Source organism: Mizuhopecten yessoensis, unplaced genomic scaffold (genome assembly GCF_002113885.1).
Source record: "Mizuhopecten yessoensis strain PY_sf001 unplaced genomic scaffold, ASM211388v2 scaffold11069, whole genome shotgun sequence".
In the NCBI taxonomy this organism is placed as follows: domain Eukaryota; kingdom Metazoa; phylum Mollusca; class Bivalvia; order Pectinida; family Pectinidae; genus Mizuhopecten; species Mizuhopecten yessoensis.
The window spans coordinates 1,094,843-1,106,974 of NW_018408864.1; the positions used below are offsets into that span (position 1 = coordinate 1,094,843).

At 46.2% G+C, this 12,132-nt stretch overlaps 1 protein-coding gene across 1 annotated transcript; it reads right to left on the reverse strand.

Moving 5' to 3' along the window:
* Positions 1 to 5,345: 5,345 nt before the first annotated feature.
* Positions 5,346 to 11,732, reverse strand: LOC110465293 (uncharacterized transmembrane protein DDB_G0289901-like). Its single transcript, XM_021521003.1, has 5 exons — positions 11,405 to 11,732; positions 9,852 to 10,415; positions 7,578 to 7,919; positions 6,171 to 6,641; positions 5,346 to 5,965 (listed from the first exon to the last, which is right to left on the reverse strand). The coding sequence occupies exons 1-5, from the start codon at positions 11,730 to 11,732 to the stop codon at positions 5,346 to 5,348; spliced, it is 2,325 nt and encodes a 774-aa protein (XP_021376678.1).
* Between the last annotated feature and the right edge of the window lie 400 nt (positions 11,733 to 12,132).

Below are 12,132 nucleotides of genomic sequence, written 5' to 3' on the forward strand. Positions count from 1 at the left end.
ACCGTTCTTTCTGTTTTATTTTTGTTATTTTTTCTACTCTGAAATATTCGTATTGTAAACAACTCTTACCCTTGATAATATATCCTTTAAACAAAGTCTTAATCAAACCTATCAACATAGTGACAGCGGTGATAGTATAACTTACTGCTACTCTCAGCCTTAATTAACATACGCTATTTTGTCATTACAGGCGGGAACATTGTGTCGTTTGATACAAACACCAACTATACTCTCTTAAGTGAACACGACTACGTCTTCGATGACAGAAAGTACATTATTTTTGAAGTACGAGCATGCAGCGATGCTTACGTTGATCTGATAGCCGATAACAACGAAGATATATACGAAATCCACATCGGAAGCAATGATAACTCAAAATTATCGATACGCAAATTCCAGGGCTCTAACATACAACAAGAAAAGTCAGTTCCCTGCAATGCATTAGACTGCTCAAGGTATAGCAGATTCATGATAAGCTGGGATCAAGGTCGAATTCTGGTTCTGTACGAAGACGAGAGCAAGGACGGGGACGGCTGGACCAGTTTAATCGACTGGGCGGATTCTGGCACGGCGCTTGCTATTATTGATATCGGATTTACTACAGAAATTGACACTGATGGACACTGGAAAACCGTTTACCTAGGTATGAAATGCCTATTGTTTATTGCTAATTGGCATAAAGATATATATCTAAAAATATAAAACATAACAATGCAGATTTAGTCATGTTTAATATAACAATAACAAATTGAAATGTTTTATTTGTTGTTCCAGGATCACCAACAAACTTACACACTTCTGCTACGGGAACCGACAGCAACCACACATTTGAACTCCTACAGAACGCACCATTCGACTACCCTCTCGTGCAAGAACCGTATATCATATTCAAAGTTAAAGCTTGCTCCAATGTTCGTCTTGGTTTAAAGGAAGACGAATCTGTTGATGGCAAGTTGTGGGAGATAGCATTTGATGTCGAACGAAATGACGAAAAGGAAATTCAGATTCGAAGGTTTATGGACGGAGTTCGAAAAGATAGCAAGATAATCACTGTACTTGACTGTAACAGTTTTCAGAGGTTTTTGGTGAGCTGGCGGAACAACCATATACAAGTGTTCCACGAGAACTCGGGTGAATGGGTATCTATCATAGATTGGGTTGATGATAAAGGAGGAAGGGATGTCGCCTATATCGGAGTGTATGGCGATGAAGCTGACTGGATTTTCTATGACGACTATGAAATAGGTAAGGTATCCAATGTTGATTATACTGAGTCAAGAATACTTCGATTATTTTCTATTTATTCAGTTTTTGCTCATTTAAATTGTGTCGGCTTCTTTGCCATTTTCGTGTATTTTGTAGGAATAGACATACCAGCTGGTGGCAGTACGTCTGAAACAATGGCGGGACTCAATGACTTGGAAGGGAACTTATCAGAATTAGAAATCGAGGAGAACAGGGCTAACATTGCCATTTATGCTCTAAAATTCCTTTTGGACAAGTAAGCAATCATCCCATTTGATTATTACATAACAGAAGCGGCCTTGTCGTGTGTAATGAAATACTGACATAAATCATTAGATAATTATACGCTGTGATTTCATATAGCTACGCTATCAGTGCAATGTTTCAAAGAGTCTTTCAAAGAAAACTTAAGATTAAATTGTCTGTTTTTCCTTTCTTAAGTTCCAACCTTGTAACCTGATAAATAAGTTTCATGGAATACATAATATCGAATATTAAATATTGTATTGTACTCATTTTCCACTGGCCTGGTGTCACTTTCGGTGGTTTGGTGTCATTTCCGGTTATGTGGGAATTCACGCTGTCTCTTCTGTGTTGGCTTCTCAGTTTCATTTTTCTTTTCACCAAACTGTTTTCTAACAATGTTGACGTTGCATTTATTTAGCTATTAATTGTCATTACGATGATGTTACGCGTAAAGTAACAATATAATTCCCTGTTACTCAATATTTCTAAATGCTTTTTCAATCCGAAATACTGTTCTTTGCCAGGACTTAAATATTCGTGCTATTGTTGTACGGACTTTCAACATATCACCTGACCCAGGTCACCGATTTATGATCATTGACTAGATTTTTTCAAACCCCTAAGCGGCGCGAAGCGCCTCTGGGTTTGATCTGTAAACACTTTCTCCACGTCCGGTGGTTCCCAATGCGGAAAAGCCTTCTGGTAAATTGTGGCCGAAAATATATTAGTAAACCCCTAAAATATCTGTACTTATCATATTTTACCAGTGATATATCAGTCATTTTCCGTTTGATAAAATCTGTTATCTTCACTTCAGTCAAGATATACGAAATGTTATATCTTCACAGATAAAGATATCATTCACATTATTGTCCAATCAGAAAGGTAATTACTCTTCATTTGTAAAGATTTTTAGTTTCAAGTTCACATGAAGCGACGGCGAAATAAGTGGCTGTTTTGTTCTACTTTTGCTTACATAACTACATGATTGATATCAATTTTGTTTGAAAAATCTTACCAAATAATAGCAGCAACGGCAAACATTGCATTTAGAACCCCTTTTCAAATGGCGCTCTGCATTGTTGTCAAGCGTGACGTCATTAAAACCTGACGTCAAACATTACACTTCAAATTCCCGCACTTTTCTGATGTAGCAACATTTGCTTCGCGTTCCTCTAAAAATTGTATTAAAAAGAAAATTTAATGATTTTCCCGTTGAACACTAGATATGTATTTCACATGTTTAAAACAAATATGTAGTTACAATCGGAAAACTAGCGTTATGGCGGAGTGTGTTTTCGTTGAAGACTAGAGAGGTAACAACTTCCTCGACAAGTATCCTCAACCAGATATTAACATTTTATGTAAAATCCAATTTAAAAGGGGCTATATTTAACACTTTGACCCAGAAGACAGTTGATAATTTATTTAAAAGTGTATTATCAAATAAAATCTTAGTGAAAAAAACGGCAAATATAAATGATATTTTTCGTACATCATCGTTCTGTATCTTCTCTCTGATGAGGTGACATTGTTACCAAAGTGTTGACATTTAAACATGCATTAAAACAAAGTTCCCGCCTTGGGAAAATGATTGAATGACAATGCAGCATGTGAGGATAATGAGAGTGAAAGGAATATTAGGTACGTTAAAAGTAATGCCATTAATGTTCGAATAATACATTCAAGTGTGCAGGGTCTGTCCTTCGTAGTTTTTGGACTGTCCGTAAGTGATTTTTCGTCTAAATATCTGGTGTCCAGCAGCTTTGCTGCATTTTCTTGTTAATTTGTTTTTGGTTATTTATTTGACCATTCAATTTTAGTGATGAATTTTGGAATGGCACCGTACTTTCAATAAAAAGCTAATTTTCAATATTTCAGGGGACCATTCCAATCTCTCGCAGAACTCAAGCAGATCCCAGGGTTTTCAGACGCTTTCAAAACAGGACAAACGAACCATGATTCAAAGGCTTGCAAGGAAGAAAATATAAAATGCACTAATACAATTAAGAAGTCGCAATTCAGGACCATAGACGGAACGTGTAACAACCTGAATAATCCAGGTTGGGGGTCCACTGGTAGTGCCCAACGCAGACTTATCGCAGCCGCTTACGAGGATGGTACGTACGAGCGCATACAAATACGGGCACATCTGAGATTATTTTGCTGTGTATTGATTCTATAACGCTATATTACGTGTAGCCTCCTGTGAAATCTGAGATCCTACATTTGGAAACAATGATTATTTCAGTTGATCTGCTCCCAAAATTACAACACTTGCGGCCTCTTTTCTATTTTTTATCTCTTGCCTACTCTTTTATTTTCGATGGTATTACTGTAGGTGGATGTTCGGTTATTCCGACTGTTATGTTACAAAACATTACAAAAACATGTGTGTCATTTCAGAAATGAAATTGGAATTGAAAAACTGACTCACTATATAAAAAATAAATAAATAAAAATAAACTCCATTATATTAATTGATATAAACTATACATCATCAAGTAATGCTCTTTATTAAACTTGTTTTCCTTCCTTCAATTTTCGTTAAATCTGAAAGTGTCGTTTTCAAACATCTTTTTTTTGTGCATTAAAATATTGTCTTTTCTCTTTCCTCAGTCGTAGCTATACTGTTTCTGTGTGCTAAGCAGTACCTTTAATTCAGTACTATTTTCTATCCATACCCTGCTTCGACCGAAGTTGAGGGTGAATAGTATCCGAATCGCTCTTGCGCATGTCCTAGCCTACTGATTGTGGTTTCCGGAGTATAAACGTGTATCTCGGCCACGTTCTCAAGATTGGGCATGAAGCTTTGTATGACGGAGCGTCGAATCCTATTTAACGATAACAATGTCACCTCGAATTCACCTTTGACCTCGACTACTAAAACAATGGCTTTTGCAGAATATATCGGCTGCTGTTTCGTGACCTGGCATACAATTCCACATGTAGGGTACATCATGGGGAGGCGGTATGTCGTATCCTAAAACAAAATTACTGCGACCTTAAGTTGACCTTTGACCTTGAACTAAACTACATTGTGTATTGAAACTAACTTCCAAATTACAGCATAATAAAGATTTGCACAACATATCTCCTCCTCTGTTTCATGAGTGGCCTTCAAAGCTTTTAGAAAAGCGAGGATCGAGGGGTATCCAGGAAGCCCTAACTTGGAGTTATATCTAGTTTTGTATTAAATTCATGAATGTTCGTAATGAATTGCTGATTCATTTATAATTTTCGCTCATCAAGTATTAATTGTTTGAATGGGTTGAAGTGATCGATACATGTAACAATAGACTTTCAAGTCCAAGACAAGTGTCGATTATTTTATTCAGCTATTTGTAGACTCTACTTATATTTCTTTTGTAGATAACTATGAAAAACCTGTATTTGAATACATATATTTCCTATTCGTGACCTCGTGTAACAAAATCTAAGTGGAAAACTAGAAAATAATCATTCACAAAGTATACTATATATGTATGTCTCCTTTCAGGAGTCAATGAACCGAACAATGTTGGTGTGAATAACATCGCACTGCCGAGTCCACGAAAAGTGTCAAATGTTGCAATGAGGGACGAAACTGATGAGGAGACACCCAACGACCCGACGAGGACAATTATGATGGCCATCTTTGGTCAATTTATTGACCACGACATCACCGAGACACCGCAGTCTAAAAGTACTATATAATGCTATCTGTGATACGTTGTGTAACAACACTATCTAAAGCTAGCTTCATTGAGGCACTGTCCCCTCCCGTTAGTTCACTGTCCCCTCCCGTAAGTTCACTGTCCCCTCCAGTTAGTTCACTGTCCCCTCCCGTAAGTTCACTGTCCCCTCCAGTTAGTTCACTGTCCCTTCCCCGTTAGTTTACTGTCCCCTCCCGTTATTTCCCTGTCCCCTCCCGTTAGTTTACTGTCCCCTCCCGTTAGTTCACTGCCATCTCCCGTTAGTTTACTGTCCCCTCCCGTTATTTCACTGTCCCCTCCCGTTAGTTCACTGTCCCCTCCAGTTAGTTCACTGTCCCCTCCAGTTAGTTTACTGTCCCGTCCCGTTAGTTCACTGTCCCCCCCCGTTAGTTCACTGTCCCCTCCAGTTAGTTCACTGTCCCCTTCAGTTAGTTTACTGTCCCTTCCCGTTAGTGCACTGTCCCCTCCCGTTAGTTCACTGTCCCTTCCCGTTAGTTTACTGTCCCCTCCAGTTAGTTCACTGTCCCTTCCCGTTAGTTTACTGTCCCTTCCCGTTAGTTTACTGTCCCTTCCCGTTAGTTTACTGTCCCTTCCCGTTAGTTCACTGCCCCCTCCCGTTAGTTTACTGTCCCTTCCCGGTAGTTTACTGTCCCCTCCCGTTAGTTTACTGTCCCCTCCCGTTAATTTACTATCCCTTCCCGTTAGTTCACTGTCCCCTCCCGTTAGTTTACTGTCCCTTCCCGTTAGTTTACTGTCCCCTCCAGTTAGTTCACTGCGATCTCCCGTAAGTTCACCGTTAATTTACTGTTCCTTTCCGTGAGTTCACTTTCCCCTCCCGTTAGTTCACTATCCCCTCCCGTTAGTTTACTGTCCCTTCCTGTTAGTTTACTGTCCCCTCCCGTTAGTTCGCTGTCCCCTCCCGTTAGTTCACTGTCCCCTCCAGTTAGTTCACTGCCATCTCCCGTAAGTTCACCGTTAATTTACTGTTCCTTTCCGTTAGTTCACTGTCCCCTCCCGTTAGTTCACTGCCGTCTCCCGTAAGTTCACTGTCCTCTCCCGTTAGTTCACTGCCTCCTCCCGTTATTTCACTGTCCCCTCCCGTTAGTGCACTGTCCCTTCCCGTTAGTTTACCGTTCCCTTCCCGTGAGTTCACTGTCCCCCCCCCTGTTAGTTCACTGTCCCCTCCCGTTAGTTCTCTTTCCCCTCCCGTTAGTTCACTGTCCCCTCCCGTTAGTTTACTGCCCCCTCCCGTTAGTTTACTGCCATCTCCCGTTAGTTTACTGTCTCCTCCCGTTAGTCCACTGTCCCCTCCCGTTAGGTTACTGTCCCCTCCCGTTTGTTTTCTGTCCCCTCCCGTTAGTTCAATGTCCCCTCCCGTTAGTTCCCTGCCCCCTCCAGTTAGTTCACTGCCGTCTCCCGTAAGTTCACTGCCCCCTCCCGTTTGATTACTGTCCCCTCCCGTTAGAACATTGTCCCTTCCCGTTAGTTCACTGTACCCTCCCGTTAGATTACTGTCCCCTCCCGTTAATTCACTGTCCCTTCCCGTTCGTTTACCGTTCCCTTCCCGTTAGTTCACCGTCCCCTCCCGTTAGTTTACTGACCCCTCCCGTTAGTTCACTGGCCCCTCCCGTTAGGTTACTGTCCCCTCCCGTTTGTTTACTATTCCTTTCCGTTAGTTTACTGTCCCTTCCCGTTAGTTCTCTGTCCCCTCCCGTTAGGTCACTGCCCTCTCCCGTAAGTTCACTGTCCTCTCCCGTTACTTCACTGCCTCCTCCCGTTATTTCACTGACCCCTCCCGTTAGTTTACTGATCCTTCCCGTTAGTTCACTGCCCTCTCCCGTTAGTTCACTGCCCCCCCCCGTTAGTTTACTGTCCCTTAGTGCACTGTCCCTTCCCGTTAGTTCTCTGTCCCCTCCCGTTAGTTCGCTGTCCCCTCCCGTTAGTTTACTGTCCCGTCCCGTTAGTTCACTGTCCTCTCCCGTTAGTTCACTGCCCCCCCCCGTTAGTTTACTGTCCCTCCCCTTAGTTCACTGTCCCCTCCAGATAGTTAACTGTCCCCTCCCGTTAGAACATTGTCCCTTCCCGTTAGTTCTCTGTCCTCTCCCGTTATTTCACTGCCCCCTCCCGTTAGTTTACTGCCATCTCCCGTAAGGGCACTGTCCCCTCCCGTTAGCTCCCGTTAGATTACTGTCCCTCCCCGTTAGTTCACTGCCATCTCCCGTAACTTCACTGTCCTCTCCCGTTACTTCACTGCCTCCTCCCGTTATTTCACTGACCCCTCCCGTTAGTTTACTGATCCTTCCCGTTAGTTCACTGCCCTCTCCCGTTAGTTCACTTCCTCCTCCCGTTATTTCACTGACCCCTCCCGTTAGTTTACTCCCGTTAGTTTACTGTTCCTTTCCGTTAGCTCACTGTCCCCTCCCGTTAGAACATTGTCCCTTCCCGTTAGTTCTCTGTCCCCTCCCGTTAGTTCAATGTCCCCTCCCGTTAGTTCCCTGCCATCTCCCGTAAGGTCACTGGCCCCTCCCGTTAGTTCTCTGTCCCCTCCCGTTAGGTCACTGTTCCCTCCCGTTAGATCACTGTCCCTTCCCGTTAGTGCACTGTCCCTTCCCCTTAGTTTACTGTCCCCTCCAGTTGGTTCACTGTCCCCTCCCGTAAGTCCACTGGGCCCTCCCGTTAGTTCACTGGCATCTCCCGTTAGTTTACTGTCCCGTCCCGTTAGTTCACTGCCACCTCCCGTAAGGTCACTGTCCCATCCCGTTAGTTCACTGTCCCTTCACGTTAGTTCACTGTCCACTCCCGTTAGTTCACTGCCATCTACCGTAAGGTCACTGTCCCCTCCCATTAGCTCACTGTCCCCTCCCGTTAGTCCACTGCCATCTCCCGTAAGTTCACTGTCCCCTCCCGCTCGTTTACTGTTCCTTTCCGTTAGTTTACTGTCCCCCGTAAGTTCACTGTCCCCTCCCGATAGTTCAATGTCCCCTCCCGTTAGTTTCCTGTCCCTTCCCGTTATTTCACTGTCCCGTCCCGTTAGTTTACTGTCCCTCCCCGTTAGTTCACTGTCCCTCCCGTTAGTTGACTGTCCCCTCCCGTTAGTTTACTGACCCCTCCCGTTAGTTTACTGACCCCTCCCGTTAGTTTACTGACCCCTCCCGTTAGTTTACTTTCCCCTCCCGTTAGTTTCCTCTCCCCTCCCGTTAGTTTTCTGTCCCCTCCCGTTTGTTTTCTGTCCCCTCCCGTTTGTTTACTATTCCTTTCCGTTAGTTTACTTTCCCCTCCCGTTAGTTTACTGATCCTTCCCGTTAGTTCACTGTCTCCTCCCGTTAGTCCACTGTCCCCTCCCGTTAGAACATTGTCCCTTCCCGTTAGTTCTCTGTCCCCTCCCGTTAGGTTACTGTCCCCTCCCGTTTGTTTTCTGTCCCCTCCCGTTTGTTTACTATTCCTTTCCGCTATTTTACTGTCCCCTCCCGTTCGTTCACTGCCATCTCCCGTAACTTCACTGTCCTCTCCCGTTAGTTCACTGCCCCCCCCCGTTAGTTTACTGTCCCTTAGTGCACTGTCCCTTCCCGTTTGTTTACCGTTCCCTTCCCGTTAGTTCACCGTCCCCTCCCGTTAGTTCAATGTCCCCTCCCGTTAGTTCCCTGCCATCTCCCGTAAGGTCACTGCCCCCTCCCGTTATTTCACTGTCCCCTCCCGTTTGGTCACTGTCCCCTCCCCTTAATTTACTGTCCCCTCCCGTTAGCTTACTGTCCCCTCCCGTTAGAACATTGTCCCTTCCCGTTAGTTCTCTGTCCTCTCCCGTTAGTTCACTGGCCCTTTCCGTTAGTTCACTGTCACTGTCCCCTCCCGTTAGGTTACTGTCCCCTCCCGTTTGATTACTGTCCCCTCCCGTTAGCTCCCGTTAGATTACTGTCCCTCCCCGTTAGTTCACTGCCATCCCCCGTAAGGTCACTGTCCCATCCCGTTAGTTTACTGTTCCTTTCCGTTAGTTTACTTTCCCCTCCCGTTAGTTCTCTTTCCCGTCCCGTTAGTTCACTGCCATCTCCCGTAAGGTCACTGGCCCCTCCCGTTAGGTTACTGTCCCTTCCCGTTAGTTTACCGCTCCCTTCCCGTGAGTTCACTGTCCCCCCCCAGTTCACTGTCCCCTCCCGCTTGATTACTGTCCCTTCCCGCTAGTTCACTGTCCCCTCCCCCGTTTGTTTACTGTTCCTTTCCGTTAGCTCACTGTCCCCTCCAGTTAGTTTACTGATCCTTTCCGTCAGTTCACTGTCCCCTCCCGTTAGTTCACTGCCATCTCCCGTAAGGTCACTGTCCCCTCCCGTTAGTTCACTGTCCCCTCCCGTTAGTTCACTGCCATCTCCCGTAAGTTCACTGTCCCCTCCCGTTAGTTCACTGCCATCCCCCGTAAGGTCACTGTCCCCTCCCGTTAGTTAACTGTCCCCTCCCGTTAGTTTAATGTCCCCTCCCGTTAGTTCACTATCCCCTCCAGCTAGTTCACTGTCCCCTCCCGTTAGTTCACTGCCATCCCCCGTAAGGTCACTGTCCCCTCCCGTTAGTTTACTGTCCCTTCCCGTTAATTCACTGTCCCCTCCCGTTAGTTCACTGTCCCTCCCGTTAGTTCACTGGCCCCCCCCGTTAGTTCACTGTCCCCTCCCGTTAGTTAACTGTCCCCTCCCGTTAGTTTAATGTCCCCTCCCGTTAGTTCACTATCCCCTCCAGTTAGTTCACTGTCCCCTCCCGTTAGTTCACTGCCATCCCCCGTAAGGTCACTGTCCCCTCCCGTTAGTTTACTGTCCCTTCCCGTTAATTCACTGTCCCCTCCCGTTAGTTCACTGTCCTCTCCCGTTAGTTTACTGTCTCCTCCCGTTAGGTCACTGTCCCCGCCCGATAGGCCACTGTCCCCTTTCGTTAGTTCACTGCCCCCTCTCGTTAGTTCACTGTCCACTCCCGTTAGTTTACTGTCTCCTCCCGTTAGTTCACTCTCCCCTCCCGTTAGGTCACTGTCCCCTTTCGTTAGTTCACTGCCCCCTCTCGTTAGTTCACTGTCCACTCCACTGTCCCCTCCCGCTAGTTCACTGTCCCCTCCCGTTAGTTTACTGATCCTTTCCTTCAGTTCACTGTCCCCTCCCGTTAGTTCACTGCCACCTCCCGTAAGGTCACTGTCCCCTCCCGTTAGTTCACTGTCTCCTCCCGTTAGTTCACTATCCCCTCCCGTTAGGTTACTGTCCCCTCCCGTTAGTTCACTGTCCCTCCCGTTAGTTCACTGGCCCCCCCCGTTAGTTCACTGTCCCCTCCCGTTAGATTACTGTACCTTCCCGTTAGTTCACTGTCCCCTCCCGTTAGTTTACTGATCCTTTCCTTCAGTTCACTGTCCCCTCCCGTTAGTTCACTGCCATCACCCGTAAGTTCACTGTCCCCTCCCGTTAGTTTACTGTCTCCTCCCGTTAGTTTACTGTCCCCTCCCGTTAGTTCACTGCCCCCTCCCGTTAGTTCACTGTCCCCTCCCGTTTGATTACTGTCCCCTCCCGTTAGTTTACTGTCCCTCCCATTAGTTCACTGTCCCCTCCCGTTAGTTTACTGTCCATCCCATTAGTTCACTGTCCCCTCCCGTTAGTTTACTGTCTCCTCCCGTTAGTTCACTGTCTCCTCCCGTTAGGTCACTGTCCCCTTTCGTTAGTTCACTGCCCCCTCTCGTTAGTTCACTGTCCACTCCCGTTAGTTTACTGTCTCCTCCCGTTAGTTCACTGTCCCCTCCCGTTAGTTCACTGTCCCTCCCGTTAGTTCCCTGTCCCCTCCCGTTAGTTCGCTGTCCCCTCCCATTAGTTCCCTGTCCACTCCCGTTAGTTTACTTTCTCCTCCCGTTAGTTCCCTGTCCCCTCCCCTTAGTTCACTGTCCCCTTCCGTTAGTTTACTGTCCCTCCCATTAGTTCACTGTCCCCCCCCCTGTTAGTTCACTGTCCCCCCCCCCCCCGTTAGTTTACTGTCGCCTCCCGTTAGTTCACTATCCCCTCCAGTTAGTTCGTTAGTTCACTGTCCCTCCCGTTAGTTCACTTTCCCCACTCGTTAGTTCACTGCCCCCTCCCGGTAGTTTACTGTCTCCTCCCGTAAGTTCACTGTCCCTCCCGTTAGTTCACTTTCCCCACTCGATAGTTCACTGCCCCCTCCCGGTAGTTTACTGTCCCCTCCAGTTAGTTCACTGCCCCCCCCCGTTAGTTTACTGTCCCCTCCCGTTAGTTCACTGTCCCCTCCCATTAGTTCACTGTCCACTCTCGTTAGTTCACTGCCTCCTCCCGTTAGTTTACTGTCCCCTCCCGTTAGTTCACTGTCTCCTCCCGTTAGTTCACTGTCCCCTCCCGTTAGTTTACTGTCCCCTCCCATTAGTTCACTGTCCCCTCCCGTTAGTTCACTGTCCCCTTCCGTTAGTTTACTGTCCCCGCCCGTTAGTTTACTGTCCCCTCCCGTTAGTTCACTGTCCCCTTCCGTTAGTTTACTGTCCCCGCCCGTTAGTTTACTGTCCCCTCCCGTTAGTTCACTGTCCCCTCCCATTAGTTCACTGTCCACTCCCGTTAGTTCACTGTCCCCTCCCGTTAGTTTAATGTCCCCTCCCGTTAGTTCACTATCCCCTCCAGTTAGTTCACTGTCCCCTCCCGTTAGGTCACTGTCCCCTTTCGTTAGTTCACTGCCCCCTCTCGTTAGTTCACTGTCCACTCCCGTTAGTTTACTGTCTCCTCCCGTTAGTTTACTGTCCCCTCCCGTTAGTTCACTGTCTCCTCCCGTTAGTTCACTGTCCCCTCCCGTTAGTTTACTGTCCCTTCCCGTTAGTTCACTGTCCCTCCCGTTAGTTCACTGTCCCCTCCCGTTAGTTCACTGTCCCTTCCCGTTAGTTCACTGTCCCCTTCCGTTAATTACATCATTTTTACTTTAATTCGTACATAAATGTCATTAT